This window comes from Leguminivora glycinivorella, chromosome 2, assembly GCF_023078275.1.
Source record: "Leguminivora glycinivorella isolate SPB_JAAS2020 chromosome 2, LegGlyc_1.1, whole genome shotgun sequence".
NCBI classification, from domain to species: Eukaryota; Metazoa; Arthropoda; class Insecta; order Lepidoptera; family Tortricidae; genus Leguminivora; species Leguminivora glycinivorella.
The window spans coordinates 22,560,282-22,585,278 of NC_062972.1; the positions used below are offsets into that span (position 1 = coordinate 22,560,282).

At 36.1% G+C, this 24,997-nt stretch overlaps 1 protein-coding gene across 2 annotated transcripts; it reads left to right on the top strand.

The window, feature by feature from the left end:
* The first annotated feature begins 1,751 nt into the window (after positions 1–1,751).
* Positions 1,752–24,315, top strand: LOC125236780 (glucose transporter type 1-like). Of its 2 annotated transcripts, none has more exons than XM_048143708.1 (2): positions 1,752–1,953; positions 22,250–24,315. In XM_048143708.1, the coding sequence occupies exon 2, from the start codon at positions 22,270–22,272 to the stop codon at positions 23,656–23,658; it is 1,389 nt and encodes a 462-aa protein (XP_047999665.1). In that variant the 5' UTR covers positions 1,752–1,953; positions 22,250–22,269; the 3' UTR covers positions 23,659–24,315. The 2 variants fall into 2 exon arrangements, with proteins under 2 accessions (XP_047999665.1, XP_047999672.1); XM_048143715.1 differs by lacking the exon at positions 1,752–1,953 and adding an exon at positions 17,408–17,538.
* The last annotated feature ends 682 nt before the right edge of the window (positions 24,316–24,997 follow it).

The window sequence follows — 24,997 nt, forward strand, 5'->3', positions numbered from 1 at the left end:
AAACTAACATGAAGTAAGTTTTCTTGAGACTATCAATAATATATTTAAATCCCTCATTAAGATAATCAGTCCTAAAAACAAGGAAACAGAAGCTTATAAATAGTACTATGGTTCAATTTAGGAATAGGTCACATCATTTTAATAATTAATTTTATTGGATTACCTACCTAAATGGTAAAATAGATCAGGGGATCCCAAATTGCACCACCCTGGGGTGCCATAGACAATATTGAGGGATGCTGTGAGGCAATCCTCCTCAACATGTTTCCTATCTATTTCATTCCTGGCTAGAATAGGGTGCTGTGATCAAATTTTGAAGTTGCAAGTGCATCACAGATTGAAAAAGATTAAGAACCCCTGAATCAGATAATTTTGCACATTACAAAATTACCTAATTAAATTAGACAAAATATGCACTACTACTTCTGGTGGCTCTTACAATCAATTTTTATAATTCTTACTGAATTTGATTGTATATATTGACATTAGCAAGTACTAGTAAAAATTTCTAAAGATAGAGCCCAGTTCTGAAAAAACGTTACTGTAGTTGGCAGGAGTAAATGAATCCATTGCTGAACTAAGTCCCCTCGGGTCAGGTTCCGTTGTAGTGATTGTTTCCTCAACAACTCCACTGCCATCTTTGACGATTCTTTTAGTCTCCCTGGAACCATCAGGCTTAGTAATGCTTGTTGTAATGATGGTTCGGCAAAATGACCTTCCTGGTACAAGGTCACTATTGAAGTGAGTAACTGGGAACTTGCTTTCGTCATCTTTTTGTTTTAACAACCCCGCTATGTCTTGTGAAGAGATCTTACCATCCAAATCAATGTCTTCCTTATCATTTTGATTTTTATTGTTGTGGAAGCCAGGTTTCAAGTAATAGTCTCTGATATTAGCGCTGTCAAATTGATCTGGCTCTAAAGGAGGCAATATAGCCGGCGTGTTCGTGGACGATTCAGTAAGCCCGCTCTCAAAGTCATGTATAAACGTCTTCATGTCACCAAAGATAGAACCAAACGCTTGAAACATGTCGTGCATCTGTCGAGCGATGTCGCCGTGCATGTCGTGCTGGTCGGGGAACGCGTCGAGGCCGTCGCGGTGCTCGTCCAGGTACGTGCGCGAGTACAACTCGTCACCATCGTCGTCGTCATCGTCTCCCCAAATCGGGTTACGGAAATCGTTTCTCGGTGGTTGCTGGCCGATGCCTAGAAATGATCGTAGCTTATCCATGAAGGGGATGTTGGTCATTGCGGATTTAACTTTGTGATTTTAGTCGGTTGAAGTCCTTGTGTTTTTATTGTTTTTAGCTGAAGTTAAATTGCGCAACAAACAAAAAGCTTACCGACATGACATGACTCCATGACAGCTGGATGTCACAGTGACAGATCACGATTAGGGTACGTTCAAAATTAATTATTATGTTATCGATTAGGTTATTTGTTTTTTTTTTTTTAATACAAAAGGTAATTTTACAGTTTAACAGGTCTTTTAAGGGCCTTACAATCGAAATGCGCTATAAATATTTAATACCTAAAAATACGTACTCACTTTTTTAACATTTTGAGTTTATCATTTTTCACATTAGTAGTCCCTCTATAAATTGTATCAATAGTATTTTGAAATGTTTTTTATTGCCATATAAATACGGTCCTTTGTACAGTAAAACTAATATTTACTAGAAATAGTAAAACTTGCTGCTACTTGACATTTTACATAAATTGATCGGATTGGTTTGATTTCATTCAGAAGTTAACCAATCAAGCTTGATCTTTGCATGTCAAGGCACGAGTATCGTGAAAGGAAAGTGAATAATAATTTTAACTTGCTCAATAATATTAAATTATAATTATATACTTTCTTTTACGAGTTTTACGTCGCCGAATGGCCTTTTGGAAGAAATATTGTGATATGATTTTGGAGTCACATACCTGATACTGGCCGCTTATATTTAAGGTATTGTATTTAAATTACTATTATTATGCTACGTGTAAAACAACTTACATAGTGATTAGTATTGTTTGATATTGGAAAAAACAGGTCATTCAGGTTTTTTGTAGCGCCAGAAGTACCAGAACGCAGTAGAATATTAAAACTGCACCTAGTATTTTCCTGTGTCTATAGTATTCTTATTGGAATGTGTTTAGCCATATGCACAACTCTAGAAAAAATACTACCAAACATATTTAGATACTACAATGATAAGAAATCTTTGTATTTATTATGTTCATTAATTTGGTCTTAATACTTGAAATAGCTATTTTTTTTAAATATATTTATGTTAGTAAACTTAATAGAATTTGGGTGATAAAAACTTTTTGTAACTTAGAAAATAATTAAAGTTAAAATATTTAATTTTGTTACTTTATTAGGATTACACATTAGGTGGTAGTCGTAGTAGGTTTATATTAATAACTTATGTAATTATTAAAAACATTGTAATTTAAGTTTTTATAAAGTGGTATATATTTTTTTGTAACTATACATTATAGAATGCGCTTACCTGAAATATCCATTTTACTGCTAATATACCATCATTACTTTTGTGTAGCTAGCGGCCAAAGAAATAAAATAAAGCAAAAAAAAAAAATAATTAACATTTATAACTATCACAATATTTTTTAACATAAAAAAAATTGTTTGCAGAGTTCTACCGCGTTGTCTTAGGTCCTACAGATGTAGTGTCAAATATTTTTTCTTCATATTTTCACGAACATGTCATGTTATTTCAGTCAGTCTCTGTAAAAGAAGTACTAACACGGGCTGAACTAGCATGACACATTTGTGTCTTTCCATGACAACATTAAGGCAAAACATTTCAATCTACATCTGTACTATAGATTTACTTGATTTATTTTATTTGATGAAATTTTGGCAGCAACCCTTAGAAAATAAATTACAAATAAATAAAGCTTAACTTAGGTACAAGTTTCACAGAAGTAACAAAATGTGCTTCAAATCCTCATTATTTGATATTTGTTCCTGAGTCATGGATGTTTTCTATATATATAAGTATTTATATATTATATATATCGTTGTCTGAGTACCCGCAACACAAGCCTTCTTGAGCTTACCATGGGCCTCAGTCAATCTGTGTAAGAATGTCCTATAATATTTATTTATTTTATTTATTATTATTTCATAATGTTACAAGTTTTAAGTATACCTGTCAATTATCTATTGTACAATTAGATAATAAATTATAAACTTATGACTCAATTACTCTGTACTTCAGACATTTGGTAAGGAACTTAATTGCCAGCTTAGTCCTTGTAAATTCAGTCAGAGTGCAGTTAAATATATCTATTTTGGTGGCAACCTCGTCCAGTATTATCATTGCCCTGACGATGGGAGCTTTGGCAAGTAAGTTGGTGCGAGCAGACGGGCGCGCGAACACACGCGGTGCGCGTCGTCGAGGCCCTCCAGGCACCACCAGTCCCAGTGCACTTAGTATTTCAGGGTTGTGAATAATACCCTTCATTACTTTAAAAACGTATATATGTGGCCTGTGCTATATTTCTCCTTACCTCTAACTTGATGTACCCTAACCATTCCAAGGACAAACAATACCCCATAGCTTTTCCAGTAAAGGTGCCTGTTTATTTTATATTTTTTCAATTAATGCAATATATTTAATTTCGTGTGGGTTCCATACAAGTGCGCCACTTTCTAATCTGCTTCTAATATAGGGAGGGCGTTATATAGGGAGAAATGAACCACTTATCGCACTAGTGCCAGGGGCGGCTCACTCCGCGATTCTATTGCCGCGCTACAAGTACATGCCGGCGGCCGCGAGTTCGCGGCCTAATCAGGGGTGGCGCGTGTTCTCACGGAACGCACGTTCGCACTTTCTAATGTTACTTTTACGTCGCGAGTTTTTTTAAGGTTCATATGCTATGTCCGCGTGTGGAATGGCTAATAATGCTTAGTTAAATAGATATCATGAATAAAATAAATACCATATGACATGTTTACACAGATAGTGTGTGTGTGGATTGAGTGAGCACCTTCCGAAAATAAAAAAAAATATGCTGATCATTTAGTAAAAGTTCTAAAACAATTGTAAAACGAATCTCTGAATTTGTAAAAAGATAAATCAAAAGATACAGCCATTAACATGTGCTCACTCAGTTCTCACAAACTACCAACGAAAACAGTGAATATATTCATTTAACATATAATATTTATATACTAACATTTAGTAAAAAATAGGCCAACCTACCTCTATAAATATTAGATCACCTAGTGACGTATTAAATTTTTTACAAATAGTTTCTTATGCTCACTCAATCCACACACTTTTGAAAAGCCGAATTTTGATGAAAAACATAAGATTTAGACCGCTATTATATGTGTATAGTTTAGTAAAAGTGAAATGGGAATTTGTAAAATACAAAACGAACCACTAACGTGTCAGGTTTTTTTATAATAAATTTTTGTAAGTGCTCACTCAGTCCACACGTTTTGAGAAAGTTAAAAATGTAAATATCTTACGATTTGTAGCACCTAAGACACTCGAAAGTACTTCAACATTTAGTAAAAATTTTTACTAAATATCCACCATCTAATATTTTATATTCGTTGTCTGGTTTTAAAGATATTCAGACATAACTTTTCTCATACAAATGTATCAAGTAGGGTGACCACACTATGTCGGCTCCTGATTTTCCCCACCTTCCCATTGTCATATTGAGATTGGGGAGTTTCGTTCAATTTTGATAATAGTTCACCGGATTTGTAAGTGGGAGCGAGAAAAGAATAACTATTTCTCGCTCCCACTTACAAATCCGGTACGCTCATCTGTTAGCGCGATTAGATTACCAGGTTCTGGTTTCTTACTAGTGAAGTATTATATTCTTTGTTTCTTACCAATTATCATTCATGTCCTTTTTAATGCATGCATGTCGATATGGTTATTATCCTGACGTCGATAAAAATTACACAATACACATCATCACTAGGCCAAGAACATAACCTAAAAACAGTTTGCAGATGGATAATTAATATGGTATTAGTTTAATATTATCAAAATTGAACGAACGAAACTCCCCAATCTCAATATGACAATGGGAAGGTGGGGAAAATCAGGAGCCGACATAGTGTAGTCACCCTACTTGATACATTTGTATGAGAAAAGTTATGTCTGAATATCTTTAAAACCAGACAACGAATATAAAATATTAGATGGTGGATATTTAGTAAAAATTTTTACTAAATGTTGAAGTACTTTCGAGTGTCTTAGGTGCTACAAATCGTAAGATATTTACATTTTTAACTTTCTCAAAACGTGTGGACTGAGTGAGCACTTACAAAAATTTATTATAAAAAAACCTGACACGTTAGTGGTTCGTTTTGTATTTTACAAATTCCCATTTCACTTTTACTAAACTATACACATATAATAGCGGTCTAAATCTTATGTTTTTCATCAAAATTCGGCTTTTCAAAAGTGTGTGGATTGAGTGAGCATAAGAAACTATTTGTAAAAAATTTAATACGTCACTAGGTGATCTAATATTTATAGAGGTAGGTTGGCCTATTTTTTACTAAATGTTAGTATATAAATATTATATGTTAAATGAATATATTCACTGTTTTCGTTGGTAGTTTGTGAGAACTGAGTGAGCACATGTTAATGGCTGTATCTTTTGATTTATCTTTTTACAAATTCAGAGACTCGTTTTACAATTGTTTTAGAACTTTTACTAAATGATCAGCATATTTTTTTTTATTTTCGGAAGGTGCTCACTCAATCCACACACACACACACAGATATACTATTGATTAAGTCCCCCGAAAAGATTCAATAAGGCTTGTGATGTTGGAACTTAAATAAAAATATATATATAGACCTAGAAAGTACCCAAGACTTGAATATAATAGTATAACATTTTATCTGAGTATTAAATAGTTTTAATCCGTAGGCAACCCTATCGCCGGGCGCCGCGCACGTGCGGCTCGTTTCTTTGTTAGAATTTTGTAGGTATTTAAAAAGGCGGCATGTCGTGAACATCAAAGCAGTGGGCCTTCTGTACTTGTACTATTATATATTCTGTGCTAGTGCGTAAAAAAGCACCATCTTTACTGAAATAGTACATTAAGATACAAGTGCGTAAAAAGGTAGTTCGAAACGAGTGGCGATAAATTTTAAATCGACACGAGTTACAAATTTCCTTTACGCACGTGTACACGCAAGGGGGCATCCATTAATCGCGTCATACGTTTTTGGCTTATTTTAGACCCCCCCTCCCCCCGGCCAATATGACGTGTAATTTTTTGGCAACTCAAGTAGATTTTTTTCGAATACATGAATCAACGAATCAACCAAATCTTGGCACTAAAAATGGCGCGAAATTCAAATTTTCTTAGGGAATCAAACCTTCGCCCTTATCTTATCTTATCTTAAATCTGCGGGGGCCCTTCCGGATACACTTCGACCCATCAGGATCTTTTGTGCAATTACCCCCTACGATCCTAAGATCCTTCAGCTATTCAAGAGCTTCTCGACCATCTCCACGTATCGGATAATGAGGCTCATGGGTAGCTCTCTGAAGTCCTTTGTTCTTCCAAAGTTCTTCATTCTTAGTCTGGCGAGGGCGTGACATTCACACATTAGATGTCTCACGGTCTCTTCTTCTCCTCCACACATGCGACAATCCGTGTTGTCAGCGTGTCCCATCTTTGCCAAGATTCCTTTGACCCCGTAATGGCATGTGAACACCCCCGTTATAATTTGGAGTTGTCTTTTGCCTAGCTTTCCTAGCTTTTTGCTCCATCCAGAGTCAACCCTCCGCATAAAGAGCTTTGAATGCTTCAGATTTACCAGGGCATTTACCTTTCATAGCCGTTTTAATGGTTCCTTGTGAAAGGCCCACAAAAGGTTCCGGACCTATGAAGTTGTCTTCAGATCCGGCCTTGGCAAGTTCATCAGCATTTTCATAGTCATAGTCATTTATTCATTTAACAATATACATTGTGTTTGAATATTATTTTCATTGCCAATGAAGTCTTCGTGCCCCTGTATCCATACCAGTTCCACCTTGTTTTGCCTTCCAAGCTTGTTAAGAGCTTGGATGCCGAGAACCTTCGCCCTTACATCTTTAATAAATTTTTAAGTGTTATGGCTCGTCGATAATTCCGCCAACAACGTCAAGGTTTAGGAAGGGACAGGTTTAATGAAGACAATTAGCCGTTGAGCCCAACATTTGTGAAATTTGTCGCCTTTTTAACCGCCGCCCAAATCTCAATTCGTCTGTTTTTTTTTTATGTTGGTTATTTGATATCTTCCTCATTATTGGACCGATTTTGAATTTTTTTTTATTGAATGTATAAACATACATATAGTGATTTTTGTGTTTTTATGAGAACAGCATGCATTTATGTCCAGAAGAGTGACATTTGATGCAGTGGAACGGTTGATGATGATCAGAAGTTCAGAACTGAACTCCTCAAATCTCAACGGCACACTTATAGTGACTTTGTTATTTTTATAAGAACAGTATAGAACAGTGACATTTGGTGCAGTAGAACTGCTGATGATGAGCAGAACGGAACTCCTCAACGACGCGTAGCTCATGTTAGGAGATTTATTTTCTTCGTTATGTTCGTTCAGCATGTTGGGTTTTCATGTCACATTTTGGACCAGCTCAAGTTCTAGTGATGGGATCAATGAGGAAGCACGCGTACTTATATAGTGGCTTTTTTATTTTTATGAGGAAATCAAGGACGTACAAGTACATTACATATTTTACATTTGATGAAATGGAACTTCTGATGATGATCAGAACGGAACTCCTCAGCGACGAATAGCTCATATTAGGAGATTTCTTCTCTTTGTTACATTAAATTTGTTAAGCATATTGAGTTTGTCAAGCTCGATTTCTTATAATCGGATTCGTGAGGGATTGAGGGAACTCCTTAAATCTTAAAGGTATGCAATATGTATTATCATCAAATAATCAAAGTTTTACATTGAAAATAGTTAAAAAAATACACATTTCTACATAATCCAACATTCGCAAGTTTCTTTCATCAGAAACCCAAAAGCGGCGTTTTTTTCTTAACAAAATATTTAGTGCCATGATGGTTGACCGTCCGTCTATAAGTAGGTATACGTGATGAGGGCAAACTAAAAAAAAAATCTTTGATAACTAATAATAACCGTTTTGCACCCAGCTGCTCTTTGCACTGCACAACGCAAGTGCCAACTGCGAGGCAAATTACGGCGCATGAATTTTTAAAATTCAGTTCAGGTTTTGACAGTCTGGTTATGTTAAAGTTTATATATTTAAAAAATTGCTCAGAAATATGATTTTTTCTTCACCAACTGTATCACACAAAAGAAAAAAAAATACACGTGATATGTTCCTGACCCCCCCACCCCCCATGGTGATATTTGGTGATTTTTCTATGACCCCCTCCCCCCCTATACAGTATGACGCGATTAATGGACGCCCCCCAAGTGCGTTAAAAGGAAATTCGTAACTCGTGTCGATTTAAAACACTCCCTTCGGTTCGGTCGTGTTGTAATTTATTGCCACTCGTTTCGAACTTCCTTTTTTACGCACTTGTATCGTAATGTACTATTTTATACCTTGTTTGCAAACAATTAGTGGCTATATATACCTATCAGGAAAAGCGGTAGTGATTCAAGGTTACAAACCGGTCATTGTAGTTACGAAGACCTTGATAGGTCGTACGGTATTTAGAGTTCATGTCAATAATATATGATAACAATGTTGGCAAACAACTGAACTCTTATTGGCAGTTTTATCTTAGGCTATTTTATTTCAAAAGGTTTATGGCCTCCCGCAAGCCTAGCCTAATTCAATATACATATATTATTTATTATAGATATAGGGATATCTAAGTACATATAATAATATCCTTGTTATAAAACTTTTCTTCACCCAATATTAATAAATAGTGCCTCGTGATCGCATTTCTGACCGGAAAGTAGGCCGCCTATTGCAGGAATCTTATATGTAAGTATATTCATTGGAATTCCTTGACTTTCGTTCCGCCCTCGTCTTAGCTGCCAATAGGGCATTAGCTTTTCTATTAAGTAGATCAATAGGTCATCGAGGCAGATGAAAAAAAAAAACCGGCCAAGTGCGAGTCGGATTCTCCCACCGAGGGTTCCGTATAAACTTTCAATAGTTGAATCATCAGTATAACTCTACAGACTTGACTAGATCCCTGAAGACTCAATTTCCCTCATAACAAGTACTTAATATTTAATATACAATTTTATTTAGACAGCGTCCAAAGAAAACCAAGGCAATTCGACTTCAATACTTTATGACATATCGTAAGGACGCTCCTGACCCGATCTTAAAAATCTTAAAAACGCGATGTAAGAAATGAGCGTTCATCATACAGCGACATTTATCGGCAACTTAAGTAAACTAATGTGCGTGAGCTTTAAGTATGCAAGGGTATTTTTATGGGATAATTATTTATTTCGTGAACTGATTTAAACCATTTTTACTTTATTTGAAAGCGGGTATCTTCATTGTTATTCTGTAGAAATTACAGGTGCAATAAACAACCACAAGGGTGGTTAAATTGAAAATGTAAATCTGATAGGTTTTTGAAAAATTAAAAAAAAGTTTTCAAGGTACTATTGTATTTTTCCTGTAATATTTATTATATTAGCCATGTTTGATAAAAAAATCATGAATTTTCGTTGGTAAACTTTGGAGATGAGAGGGGAGGGGGACGGTATTTTTTTTAGGCATATAATTAACCGGGCAACTAAAATATTAAACAGGAAGTTATGTCGGGCATACAATAATATAATTTGGCTGTGTTTTAATATTGTGGCGACAAAAAAAAATATGAGCCTCAAATATTAAGCATCGATATTATTGAAAAAACGGCAGTAAATTTCAAGCGACAAAAATATTGCCGAGGAACATTAAACAATATTTTGGCGACTAAAATAATAATTGGCACCTAGTATTGTAAAGCGTAAGATTTTTAATATTTGTAGTCATATAGATGTTAGCACCTACATAATTATACTTAGCTCATCGTTTAAAGTAGTATTTAAATTGCGGAGGCAACTAAAATAAAACCGGCCAAGAGCTTGTCGGGCCACGCTCAGTGTAGGGTTCCGTAGTTTTCCGTATTTTTCTCAAAAACTACTGAACCTATCAAGTTCAAAACAATTTTCCTAGAAAGTTTTTATAAAGTTCTACTTTTGTGATATTTTCATATTTTTTTAAAGTTATGGTTCAAAAGTTAGAGGGGCGGGGGGGGGACGCACTTTTTTTCCTTTAGGAGCGATTATTTCCGAAAATATTAATATTATCAAAAAACGATCTTAGTAAACCCTTATTCATTTTTAAATACCTATCCAACAATATATCACACGCAGTGTTCGCCGTAATCGTCAATTGCCATTAACCATTAATCAATTGCATTGGTCATTGATTTCGCGATTAATCAATTGAATTAATGGTAATTGCAATTAAATGTAATGGCCATTGAATTTTTGCGAAGCATAATGCCATTGATTGTCAATGCAATTGTCTGATTAATGCCATTAAAGTTAATAAAAATTAATGATCATTGATTTCAATTGCAATTAGGTTTAATGCAATTAATTAATTTTTTTCATGAACTAATAATTGATACTACTATTTTATTAAAAGTATTTAATAGTTATTTGTTTTACAAGGGGGCAAAGTAGTTGTTTAACCGCACGTGCCAATATTGATACCTGAGCAAGCGAAAGATTCCAATATTGAACCGCGAGCGTAGCGAGTGGTTCAAAAAGTGGAATCTTGAGCGTTGCGAGGGTATCAAGGCACGAAGGTTAAACAAACTTTGCCACCGAGTGAAACACAAAATTTTTCACCACACCAACACGAACAAAATACTGACTATAAAACATCAAACTAAATCAAATCCATCAATTTATTCAATATTTATGACTCAAAATCATCATTTATAGGTAAGATCTAGCAGCCAGATTAAGACATCGAGTTAAAATTTGTATGAAATTACTTTGCCCCCTTGTGGATGAAATGCAATTTTGCTGTCTGTTTTCGAATAGCAAAGAAAGCCTTTACCAGTTGGGGTGGTGAAAAAAATATAAATCATATGAAAACAAACTTCAGTGAGTCAATAAGGCCCAGCAGAATGACCCGGCCTAAACCCTGGCAGTGCCTAGGGGAACTCAGGTTTGATGCGACATAGACACACGTGTGTTGTACCGAACCCGAGTTCTTCTAGGTGCAGCCAGGGTTCAGTATCAGCTCTACCTTGAGTACTGCTCACCCAAGTAACTCATCAAGACAAGTCCTACGACGAAAACAGCGTTTGCCTATGTTACACCAAACCCGAAGTTCCCTTAGGTGCTGCCAGGGTTCAGCATCAGCTCTATCTTGGGCTCTATCTTGTTATCAGCTCACCCAAATACTCATCAAGGCGAGTTGGATGACGAAAACGGCTTGTTTTTATGTTGCACTAAACCTGAGTTCTACTAGGTACAACCACAGCAGAATAGAAATCTCAAAATAAGTACCTACCTACTTAAAACTTTTATATGTTTCGTCTTTTTTAAATTACACAATTTATTTTTGTTAATTGTTAATTGTCAATGACACTTTCAATTTACATTAGCAATTAATTTAATTTTTAATGGTTTGTGTAGCAATTAGCCATTAATCCTTTTCAATTGTTAATTTTTCGAAATGCATTAACGTTAATGGCAATTGGTGTTAATTGCAATTAACAATTAATTTTTCGTCAATTGTCAATGGTTAATGGCAATTAACGTTTTAAATGGTTAATTGCATTGACGTTCGGCCAACACTGTTCACACGTTGGGGTTGGAGTGAAAAAAAATATCAGCCCCCACTTTACATGTATGGGGGGTACCCTAATAAAACATTTTTTTCCATTTTTTATTTTTGCACTTTGTTGGCGTGATTGATATACATATTGGTACTAAATTTCAGCTTTCTAGTGCTAACGGTTACTGAGATTATCCGCGGACGGACGGACGGACGGACAGACAGACATGGCGAAACTATAAGGGTTCCTAGTTGACTACGGAACCCTAAAAATTATTGGGAAGTAGGTTTTTTAAAACACATATAAAATCGTTTCTTTATGGAAACGATGGTCTCATCGGAAGATCAGCGCTGGAAGTCACCAGCAACACGCTGAGGTGAGGCCATTTCGTGGCACTTAATTCCTTTGGGCCTGGCCACATGGGCGCGTTGCGGCGACGCGCCGCAAAAAATCTGCGTTGCGGTGCCGCACCGCGGGTTTTTTGGTGCGTCTTGTTCTTATTATATGTGTATTTTGTCTTGCCTGTGTTCACGAATAAATGTGTACCTATTCTATTCAAAGTATTCAAACATCGTATTTGCGACCCGTAAACCACGCGTAGTATTTAAATATCTCACATCTATTTTCGAGCGAGTTGCAAGCGAGGGAACGCGTACCAAATCATTTTATAATAAGTACACAGCAAAAAGGAGTCTATAAGCTTCTAATGGGTCGGTAACGCGCATGTGACACCCCTTGAGTTGCAGTGACCGGTAGGATAGGTTACGGTGACCGCTTTCCATCAGGCCGATCGTATGCTTGTTTGCCACCGACGTGGTATTAAAAAAAAATTGCCATGATAATCGTATAGTATATACATACAAGAGCAAAATTATTTTCTGATAGCAAAAAGTGGGTTAGATAGATAGATAGATAGACACTCTTTATTGGCACACCTCAGCAAAAGATACAGTGGAGACAAAACAAATGATTATAAATAGAGGCAACAGGCGGTCTTATCGCTAAAGAGGGATCTCTACCAGACAACCTTTGGGTAGCGGAAATAAAAAACATAATCAAAAAGAGTGCTTCGAAATAAAAAATCATAATTATTCTAATTTCCAACACACAAATTGAATAAACATACACATATAAGAGAATATAAATAGACTTACATAAACATACTTAAATAGCCTAACCCTATATTGCTTGTTGTATGTTATTTTTTTAGTAGAATATAAGTCCTACCAAATTTGCTAAGTATGGCATAATTCTTAGGTACTTTGTATGAACAAAACAACGATAACAAAAAGGAAATGAAATACAGTCCCAGAGGCATGCATCCCCAACACACATGACTCGCTATCAAAACAGAAATAGGAAGAAGATTGACAACTTTTTACCGCCTAAATATTATGCAAACAAAAATCTACGGAAGTACTCTTAATTTAGAAGATTATTTTGCTCATGAACATTATGCCAGCATAAGATTCGATATTATAAAATCTGCGGAACGATTTATGCCAAAGCATATTCTGAGTAAGGCTTTCCTGCCAATAAAATCAATCTTTCAGAGTGATGTTAAGACTGCGTAAGGCCAGCCTTAGATTCGATAGAGTAAACGTCATGAAAAGTTAAATTAATTGTATAGACGAAGTTGCCAGCACCCCCAAACACCTAATTTCTTACCCATAAGTATAATATTTTGTCGACCGTTATATTTTATAAGAATCCTTTTTTTTATTAAAATGACAGCTCAGGTGATGAGTGCCGATGTATAAATTTTAAATGTACTTTTTATGTTAATTTGCTATATAAATATTTTAAAAGAACTGTATATTTTATATTAATAAACAGCCGTTTTCCTATTAAACTGTATCTCTTAAATTGTTTCCAATATAATAATTCAGTTGCCAAATAAATAGTTGGTACTCGCGTCTGAATAAACCGTAGCCGTAATGACATTAAAAATATTAAAATTCTACCGCATATTGAAATATTTTGAGGCCCCATTTTAGTCGCCAAACTATTATTGTTGATACCCATTTCTATGGTTATTTAGTCGCCCGGTTAAATACGTGCCTTTTTTTTTTACATTTTCCTTCAAAAATATTTTTTTTTCCACAACAAAAAAAATATAAAAAATAGATTTGAGCTCTTTCTAACGCTACCCCACTTGGTCTAGTCACTTGACATTTACAGTTTGCCCCCTTTAATTTTGGCCATTTTCTATACTTAATTAATATTAATACATTAAAAAAAAATCTTTCAATTTGTAGAGGTTAACAATGTTCATAACCATTCCAAATTTCAAAAAAGTGTAGGCTGTTCTATTTTTACACTTTACGAAAATAAATACCTGCAATCAAGTAATCGGTCTCAATGTAATCGTCTGTTCTGTTCATTTTTAACAACAAATTCTCAAAATTGTTTACGTCTCTGAACGTTCATTATAATGCAAAAGCATTATACTTATTATATAAGGACGATATATCGTCTGTAAAAAAATTCTACAGGTAATTCCACGGTAATTCGTCACGGAAGCGCATAAGCTGATGTCATCTTAGCCTTGCCAGCGCTGGGCTCATTGCTCACCAAGCGCACCAGTTTGAAAAAACCAGGATCAGTGAAATCTTGATTGTGCTTGTGAAGTACCGATCTCGAGGTACCGTTGATACTGGATTAACTTACGCGTTGTGGTTATTTTGCGACAAGAATAGTAGTTCTGAAATTAATGCTTATTTAGACTCGTTCACAGTGAACAAGGTGATTTTTCGAACAACAACTTAACAATATTAATAGTTATTTGTTATACAAGGGGGCAAAGTTGTATTTTAACGCCGAGTGTGGAATTGAAAAACGAGCAAGTGAAAGGATTCTATAGTTGAACCACGAGCGAAGCGAGTGGTTCGAGAATAGAATCCTGAACTTGCGAGTTTTTTAACACACGAGAAGTAAAATACATTTGCACCCGAGTGTAACACAAAACTTTTCCCCTCACTATAGCGAGGAAACTACAACGCAAATAATGCGTTTATAACTGCTTCCACAGGTGGTAAATCATCTTTATTACTAGATTCACCTACTTATATCAATTTTAAAGCAGTTAATTTGACTTTATTCAAGGTCAAATTACTTTACCCACTAGTGGATAAAATGCGTTTTTACCCGCTGGTATTAAAGGACAAAACACGTGTTTCCGAGCTAGTGAGGGGAAAAAGAAGTACCTATTCTTTAATACTCGCTCCACATTCAGCTATGTACCTATTCGCAAACATGGCTGACACTTCTTTCTATTATTTAAGACAGTTTGTTAAATGCTTTCTTTGCCATTGAAATGTTGGAAATTTTCTTTTCAATTTCAAGCCCCACCTACCATGAAGCCACGGGGTGCGAATGGCGACTCGCGTCACGCGCGCAATATCGCGGCGGCGCCATATCACCCGTCGCGTCGGAATGCAAGTGCCGTTCCCATCGCCTACTTCATAATATCATACACATGAGTCCAAATATTAAGGAGTCATGAGACATAGCTGTTGCCCTAGAACTCGCTTCCGAATAATCAGAATTCAATAAGAATGTCGCCCAGCAATGAACGCAGCCGCAATCGCTTTTCGTTGTCCCAAGCGCCCTCGATGACATTCGCGGCGTTCTTCATTATCATATTATTTGTTTTTTTAGTTCATTTTGTTGTTATTAGTAAAATGATATTTAATACATAGGGCGAGTTATATAGCTATGTGCTAGCAAAAACTGAACATAAAATATACAGGGTGGTTTTACATTTTGGATCAGTGAGGGCAGCCGGAATTTGTCTTTGATCCCATATAAGGTATAGCTTGCCTGAATCGTGTTGATAAGGGACGAACGATCTGCGTGAGGTATCGGGCGCACAGATTCAGATAGGGTAGCTAGCTAGATTAATAAAATGTAATAGAGGACGTTTAGCTATAAGTATTCCGTTAATTTACTTATGGCCCGCAAAAGGAGCTTATTTCTCTGTAACCCACTACCTATCGTTAAACAAGCTTTTGACCCAGGGTAAGAATGTAGTCGATTGGCATAAGAATGTGCTAATGTATGTTTAAATGGAGGGATGGTCTCTTAAGAACGTTTTCACCTAGCAGCACGGTATCTGGTAGCTGCCCTCATTAACCCATAATCAAAAAGCCACCCTGTATCGTCAGTGATTAATGTAAATTCGAATTACAGTTTATATTTTGGATCAAACGAAAGATAACAGTGATTTAAAGTTAGCTAAAAACTGTATGTTCAAAAAAATTCGTTGATTGTCCTAATCATTGTTACGGTATATTATTTCTTCTCGGCATTAACTAATCTTTTGTTAGTGATAATGCCTATCTTATCACCTCACGTAGTTATTTACATACGTAGGTACTTTACTTGCGCTAATCACGCCCGTGCTTTTTCTTCGGTCTGTGAATTAGTCTCGCTAACTTAAATAACGTCGTATTTTTAATTAAATCGTAAAAAGTATAATACACCTACGAGTATACACGAATACGTACTTGTTCAATGGTTAAAAATAATAATGTGTAACTGTGATTAGGTAGTTGATAACAAAAATAATCACAAATATAAAAATATAACCGTATTATAATTACGCTACGCTACATGCGTAATGTAGACATCTCAAATAAGTATTTTTTTTATTGGTACAGTGCGGAGCTTTCAAAAGAGCTATTGTATGCTTATTATCTTTTGATGATAAGTATACCTTCGAGCTGTCCCAAGTCCAAGAAGAGCCTTAACTACTTAGTTGGCATGAATACTCTATTACAGTCACAATCTTAGTTATTTATTTGATGTCTGCCTGTGAAGGCATTACTGATGTAATGCCAGCATACACAAATCAAAACACATTCGTTGTATGTCGGTCTGTATGTTTATATATCTCACAAAACCTAATAAAGTTAGACAGGTTAGGTTATATTTCTGTATTTTATTATAGTAATACTTAAGTTATTCTTACTTCTTGTAAGTGCCATAAACATATCAGATTTAGATAATACCTAATAGCGGAAAAAAAACTTTCTTAGGCAAGCTCATTGTGTACATGCGTTTGTGTTATACTCATATCGATATTGGATACAGTATAACCTGATGATACACACGTCAACACTTAAAAAGTTTTAATTAATATAGAAAATAATATGGTGCACTCAGCGCGATACAGTGCAATCGTGTACCGGGCATTCTCGTACAATTGTTAATAAAAAAATCTGTTAAATTATTTCTGTATAGACGATGTAGGCTAGTTAATCATAGATAAAAGCTGCCGATTTTACCGCCACACTTGTTCAGTAAAAATCAAAAGCGACACCGAGTAGAGATTCTCCGCTGCGATGGTATACAAATCAACTTTGTTAGGAAACATAAAATTACGCGTAAACTTAAGTCGTGAACAATCTATGGGTAAATAAACAGGTGTTGTGTCCTCGACTATGTTATTCTTAAGTTTTGTTTTATCAACTCGACACAGGCGGCCCAGTATACGTGTGATCTTTGAAAGGACACACATATCACGTACAACTGGCTCAATCTATGCCATATGGTATCTTAGATTCTGACAGAATGTCTTGTGAGTCAAGTTGTTTAGTCGCGGGGTGCGCGCGGCCAGTGCGTTCCGCTCGGCCGCCGCCGTCGCACTTGACATTTTCCCTTGAGGTGATTGCAAATGGTTTTTCCCAAGCCCGTGGCGAACTAACCTGGATTTGTGTTTAAGAATTGATTTCGGTGAGTGTTAGTTGAAGGTTTATCGACGTATTGCACTTTCGTTATTATTTTACTGAGGTGTACGTAGGTACGTAATTACATATTACGAGTACTTACATACAATTTATTCTTTTAATAATTACACAGTGATGTTATAGTCGTAAACAGTATGCTAGAGGAGCCCTTTTATAATTTCGGCCTCAGGCCTCAGAACGATAATGAATTGCACTAAAGCTCTGATGATTTATCTCAAATGTGTTGAAAATTCAAAAAATAGGTACCTAAGGTAACGGACCCAATCATGGACAGTTTAAGAAACATTTTCGCCTGTTTTTGATATTTCACTCATAAATGTAAAAATTCTACCGCTAAGCGTGTTAAATCTTGAATGTCCTATCCTTCTTTTACATTTCAAGTGTATTGCAGAATGGATACTCCTATTAGTTTCTTCATACTTAACAAATTAAAACTAGGTGTTTTTTCTCCAATTATGGACGGCAGTTCTCCAGTAATGGATCCCCCATTATGGACAGTGAAATAAGTTTAAAATTTTACTTTAAAGCCAACTGATACTCAATAAGTCAATTTTATATACCATAAATACAATTAGTTTGAATTATTTTAACATAGGATTGTTTCTTGTAAATTTTGGTTTTGTAAATTGTTCCTTGTCCATCATAGGAGGTAGGCAGTTTTTCGGTTCCAGTAATGGACACTCGCAAAATAACGCCATTTCTTTATATCTTTGGAGCAACAAACTAGTATGTTTTATACCTTATCTCATGCTTAATGCAGTAAGTAAAACGCATTTAAGTTTACACCGCGTATTATTTTTTTATTATTTTATACATGAACTCAACTCTCTTAGCAACATTACTAAGAATTCGTCTGGATATTTTTTTCAGTAAACTAATGAATTTTATCTTGTCGCCAAATCCTTCAGAAATAACCGAATTAATTGAAACTTCAAAATGAAACAGCTCTACAACTCTAGTTTATGGTACATAGCCGTCAGTTTTTAGAAACTAATTTTAGATACTTATTTTTAAGGATTTGTGTTTTTTTGTCCATAATGGCATCACCGTCCATTATGGGGTATTTCACCTTACCTAACGTATATAATATGCATGGAATGATTTAATCAGAATCTCTTCTTATTTACATTGCATGTAACTTTCGCAAGTAGGCTGCAAACCAGTTAGGTTAGATCGGTTGGGATCAAAACAACCTGTATAGCGTATGGTGGACGACATTCGAAAAACTGCGGGGCACTTCTGGGTGAGATTAGCCCAGGACCGGGATAAGTGGCGTACACGAAGGGAGGCCTATGCTCAGCAGTGGGCGATTAATGGCTGAAATGATGATGATGATGATAGCGTATTTATTTAAGGGTGCTTTCAAGAAAAACGTCAAGACACTTTCCGTTATCTATATTCCTATTTTGAATTAGCCGGAATTATTGTAAACAAAGGTGTGGCCGGTGCTATAAAAAGTTTGCACCATTCGAGGTATTAAAATTACCGATTATTACAAATTTATTTTCAAATCTTTACATATTCCATCATTAAACAAATAATAAATAAATTTCAACACAAAACGTTTTGGTATAGGTATTTATTGAAATTAATAAAAAGGCGTTTTTGTCGGATAATTTGTTTATTAACCGCCGCCCCAAACCCCAAATATCAAGAAACGTGGTTCTCAATTCGTTTGTATTTCTTTTATGTTCGTTCAATCACGCCAACAAAGTGTAAAAATAAAAAAAAAAAAATGGAAAAAAAAGCATGTTTTATTAGGTACCAAATTTCAGCTTTCTAGTGCTACCCCGCGGACGGACGGACGGACGGACGGACGGACGGACGGACGGACGGACGGACAGACAGACATGGCGAAACTATAAGGGTTCCTAGTTGACTACGGAACCCTAAAAATACATGTAAAGTGGGGGCTGATATTTTTTTTCATTCCAACCCCAACGTGTGATATATTGTTGGATAGGTATTAAAAAATGAATAAGGGTTTACTAAGACCGTCTTTTGATAATATTAATATTTTCGTAAATAATCGCTCCTAAAAGAAAAAAAAGTGCGTCCCCCCCTCTAACTTTTGAACCATATGTTTAAAAAATATGAAAAAAATCACAAAAGTAGAACTTTATAAAGACTTTCTAGGAAAATTGTTTTGAGAAAAATACGGAAAACTACGGAACCCTACACTGAGCGTGGCCCGACACGCTCTTGGCCGGTTTTTAAATTTAGTTATGAGTACGCTGGTTACTTTCTTCTTAAAAGTAAAAGTAGTGACGATATGGTGATTTTTGTGTTTTTATAAGAACAGCATATACGTATGGAACAGTGACATTTGGTGCAGTGGAACTGCTGATGATGGTCAGAACGGAAGTCCTCAAGTCTTAACTGCACACTTATAGTGATTTTTTATAAGAACAGCATGCACTTACGTCCAGAACAGTGACATTTTGTGCAGTGGGACAGCTGATGATTATCAGAACGGAACTCCTCAAATCTGAACGGCACACTTATAGTGACTTTGGTATTTTTATAAGAAGCTTGCATTTACGTTCAGAACAGTGACATTTATTTGTTAGATTTGTTATCTTTGTTATGTTTGTTAAGCATATAGAATTTCAAGTCAAATTTTGTCAAGCTCGTTTTCTTATAATCGGATATCGGATTCATGAGGAATTGAGGAAACTCCTCAAACCTTAACGTTATACGTATTCGTGTTTCCATCAAATAATTAAAGATTTACATTAAAAGCAGTTTAAAAAAATACCTACACAATTCTACATAATCCAACATTCGCAAGTACCTTTCACCAGAACCCCCAAAGCGGCGGTTATTTTTTCTTAAAAAATATTGCACTGGTATCACTGTGGAAATGTACCTGGCTGGGCAACCAAGTAGCGGGCCGCTAAACATTATTTTTCAGCAACTTTCCGAGACTAGGTGGTAGTGAATTTTAATGGATAATTAAAACCGTCTTCAAATACGATGGTGCATAATAAGGTGGTTATACTCGTAAATTTAATTATTGGTTTTATAAGTATCTAATACGACAGAACTCCGTCAATTTTGGACCGATTTTTATTTTGACTTGCATGGGAATGGGATCATAACATAATATAACAGTCATCGTGTTCGATTGATTCACGATTTTAATTATTTAGCATTAAATGTATTAACATCATACCAGTTGCCCTATATGAATTCTCCTAATAGGTTAATCTGTGCATATGCATGTTCCATATCTGGATGCACATGGTAGAGGTCAGTAATAAACAACTAACTGTAGCTGAATGCTCATATAATTGCTCCCGTGAAGCAAAATTACTGGTGGTCGGGATAAGGAAGGACAATTGTAGGTAGGTATACAACTATATACTCGTAGTTATCTGGTTATTGTCTCGGAAATTAAATAAAAAGTTTTTGTTTTGTTTTTTATTATAATAGCAAAGTATTCGCTTTCTACCACCAGTAAAATTATAAAATCAGCATACCTAAGTATTATTAAATTATTAATGACAATATTACGTTTTGACTGTCAAGTGGTTAAATAAGTACCTACCCCTTATTTACAGAAAGCAAGGATGATTTATATAGGATTTGACGACCGGTCTGGCCTAGCGCGTAGTGACCCTGCCTGCTATGCCACGGTCCCGGATTCGAATCCCGGTAAGGGCATTTATTTGTGTGATGAGCACAGATATTTGTTCCTGAGTCATGGATGTCTTCTATGTACATAAGTATTTGTATATTATATATATCGTTGTCTGAGTCAATCTGTGTAAGAATGTCCTATAATATTTAATATCTGGGCGACACAACTACTCCACACGAGATGGCGAGCTTCGCTCGGTTCTCTATTTTGAATATATCACGTCTTTAGATAAAAAAAAAACTCGAAAATTCTCTTATAAACACAAAAACAAAAAAAGCGAAATCGACAAAAAATAAATAAAAATAAATAAATAAATAAATAAATAAATAAATATACTTAATTTCTGGCCGTGATTCGAAACCCTTATAAATACAAAAACAACAAAAAAAGACACCTACGATCTACTTATCTATCTGCGTACATTAGACCGACCTCGTACGACTGAGCTAAGCAGAATCGATGCGCGTGCGGCGAAATTAAGGACCATATTTTACGTTTACAAACCCGAAAAAAAACTCATGAAAACTCGAAAATTCGCGTTTACCGGGATCTAAGGCTACGCTAGATCGATTTTTCACCCCCGAAAACCCCCACAAACAAATTTCAGCGAAATCGTTAGAGCGGTTTCCGAGATCGTCGGTATATATAAAATAAATAAATAAATATACAAGAATTGCTCGTTTAATAGTATAAGATTTATTTTTTTACAATCTTCATACTAAGAATCGTACCTCAATTTTTTAGCGCCACCTATTAAAAACTATTATAACTACACTGATGATGCCTACATTTTTTTTTTCAAAATGTGTATTGACGTGATATTATGATATAAAAATATAAAATTAAAACACGCAAACATGTTTGGGAAAAATATGATTTTTGCCACTTCTGGCTGGCTGTGAACAGCTCCATCCATTTCAGGGGTACCTGCTTATAAATATGTATAGGCTTTTGTCTGTCCCGGTATTATATCGTCCTTTTCAGAAAGGGTAAATTATGCGCCTTTTGTATTAACACGAAAGCAGTAATAATTAGGTCTTTTACTTTTTTTCAGAGTGACAAAAGCTGACGAAGATGTCCGGAGGAACAACAGGCCCCCTGTTGTACTCGGTGAGCGCGGCCGTGCTGGGCATGCTCCAGTTCGGTTTCAACACCGGCGTCATCAACGCGCCGCGCGCCTTCATCGAGACTTTTATCAAAGAACAGCACCAGGTCGACGCCGACCGAAGCTCCTTTCTCTTCAGCGTTATTGTTTCCATCTTTGCCGTTGGCGGAATGATCGGTTGTCCGCTAGCCAGCTGGGTTGCGGAGAAGCACGGACGCAAAAATGCTTTACTCATAAATGCGGCATTCGGTGTCATAGCGGCAGCTCTTATGGCCTTCAGCAAACTTGCGGGTTCAGTGGAAATGATCATAATTGGCAGATTCCTCATAGGCATCAATTGCGGCTTCGCCACGACTGCATCGCCGACTTATGTATCTGAAGTGGCCCCGCTGAGACTACGCGGCGCGTTTGGCACAGTTAATCAATTAGCAGTCTCTTTTGGCCTAATTTTCGCACAAATCCTAGGAATAGATGCTATATTAGGTAGTGACGAAGGTTGGCCGTGGCTCCTCGGGATTGCGATAATTCCCTCCGGCTTGCAATGCATGATGTTGCCTTTCGCTCCTGAAACGCCAAGGTTTCTTTTGCTTACGGTTCGTGATGAGCAAAAAGCGAGGATGGCACTTATTAAAATTCGAGGTAACTCTGAAATTGACAACGAGATTAACGACATGCACGCGGAAGACAGAGCCGAGAGACAAGAAGAGAAATTTACCATATGGGGCTTGGTCACTGACCAATCTCTCCGAACTCCGCTCATAATAGGTATAGTCATGCACTTGTCACAGCAGTGGGGAGGGATCAACGCTGTTTTATATTACTCTTCTACTATTTTCGAGGGTGCCGGACTCATGCCTAAGGATGCCCGGTTGGCTTCTATCGGCGTGGGTAGTATGTTATTCATCATGGCACTGGTGTCTATTCCACTGATGGACCGCCTAGGCAGACGGACGCTGCAGCTCGGCGGCCTGGGTGGAATGACCTTGTTCTCAGTTCTCATGACGATAGCGTTTTTCACTTACGAGGGTAACAAAACAATGAGCGTGTTCGCTGTTATCTTCACGCTGTTATACGTCGCGTTCTTCGGCGTGGGCCCGAGCTCGATCCCGTGGATGATCCTGTCGGAGCTGTTCGGGCAGTCGGCCCGCAGCGCCGCCGTCAGTATCGGCGCGCTCGTCAACTGGTTCGCCAATTTTATTGTGGGTATCACATTTATACCGATGAAAGATTCACTGGGACACTATGTATTTTTACCGTATACGGTATTTCTGATATTATTCTTTATATTCACCTATTTTAAATTGCCCGAAACAAAGAACAGATCTATCGAGGAAGTAACTGCATTTTTCAAGAAGTAAATCTAAGACTGTGCTGTTTTTATGAACATTCCTATTTTTAAAAATGATAAATGATATTGTAAAAATCTTACTGCACTAAAAATTGTGATAGCTTCTAAATAATTATAAGCAAAGATTCTTTTGGTTATGGGTAGCTCTATGAATAGGCAATTAGGCACATTTCACCTCTGACGAAGGGGAACCGAAACTGGCTAAGTAAAGTTTTCTGGGAGCTAGCTGTGGTTATCCATTATGCCTATATACTTTTTTTTAAGAAGACTGAACATCTCATTTATTATAATCGTATATACCTAGATCTACCTACTTGATATTTCAAAATACTAAGTACTTATTCGAGTATATTGTTAGTCATTGTAAGGAACACATATTTATTTATATGTATAACTAGGTAATGTAAATTATTAGCTAGATGCAGTGACCCTATTGATAACTAAGTATGTAACTACTTATGTCAAATAATATTAATCTCATTTTCAAACTTAGGTGTAAGTGATAATTCAAATGATCTATTGCCATTTACGAAATGGATACATTTTTCGTTATTTATTGTAATTGCATATCTTTTAGGGATGCAATAGTTGATCTGTTTGTATAATTGGTTCAGAGGACCAAGTTTTGTTGTTTATCTTGCCCGTTTATGTTTATTTTATTTGATATTAATAAAGGGTGTCCCAGAAGTAAAGAGACAACTTTTTAATGTCGTACTGGCCGAAAACAGATTTTTCAAAAAAGGAAAAAAAACTGTCATGGCGACTGACATGAGCAAATACGTCAAATTATTCGGCATTTGCGTATTGGTTTCATAAGATTTTCGAAAATGAAACGAGCTGTATATGAGCTATTCGCGAAGCGAGTTATTCAATATTACGAGTGTCATGGTAAAATAGACACAATACACCATTTTACACAAGAGGGATCGAGAAGAACGAGCTTATATCGAATAATTAAACGTTTTGAAGAAACAGAAGAGCAAAATTTCAAAAGCCTACCGGGAAGACCACGTGTAGTTTCGACGGCTCGAAACTTAAATAAGGTAAAAAAGGCGTTTAACCAGGCTCCCTCGATATCTGTCAGAGCCGTGGCGGATAAATTAAAAATATCCAAGTCTAGTGTATCTAGAATTAAAAGGCACGACCTAAATATGAAAGCCTATGCAAAGCTATCTGCTCCCAAGTACATTAAAGACCAGGAGGTGCGTGCTAAAAAAGGATGTCGTAAAGTCTACGCGAAAACATTGAAAAAATCCTTATTATTGATGATGAGACATATGTACCGGTGGACCCGAGCGATGTGCCTGGCAAGCAATATTTCCACTCAACCACTCGAGACGCTGTGGATT

Coding starts and splice junctions, on each gene's coding strand:
- LOC125236780 (XM_048143708.1), top strand. CDS start 22,270: ATGTCCGGAGGAACAACAGGCCCCCTGTTGTACTCGGTGAGCGCGGCC.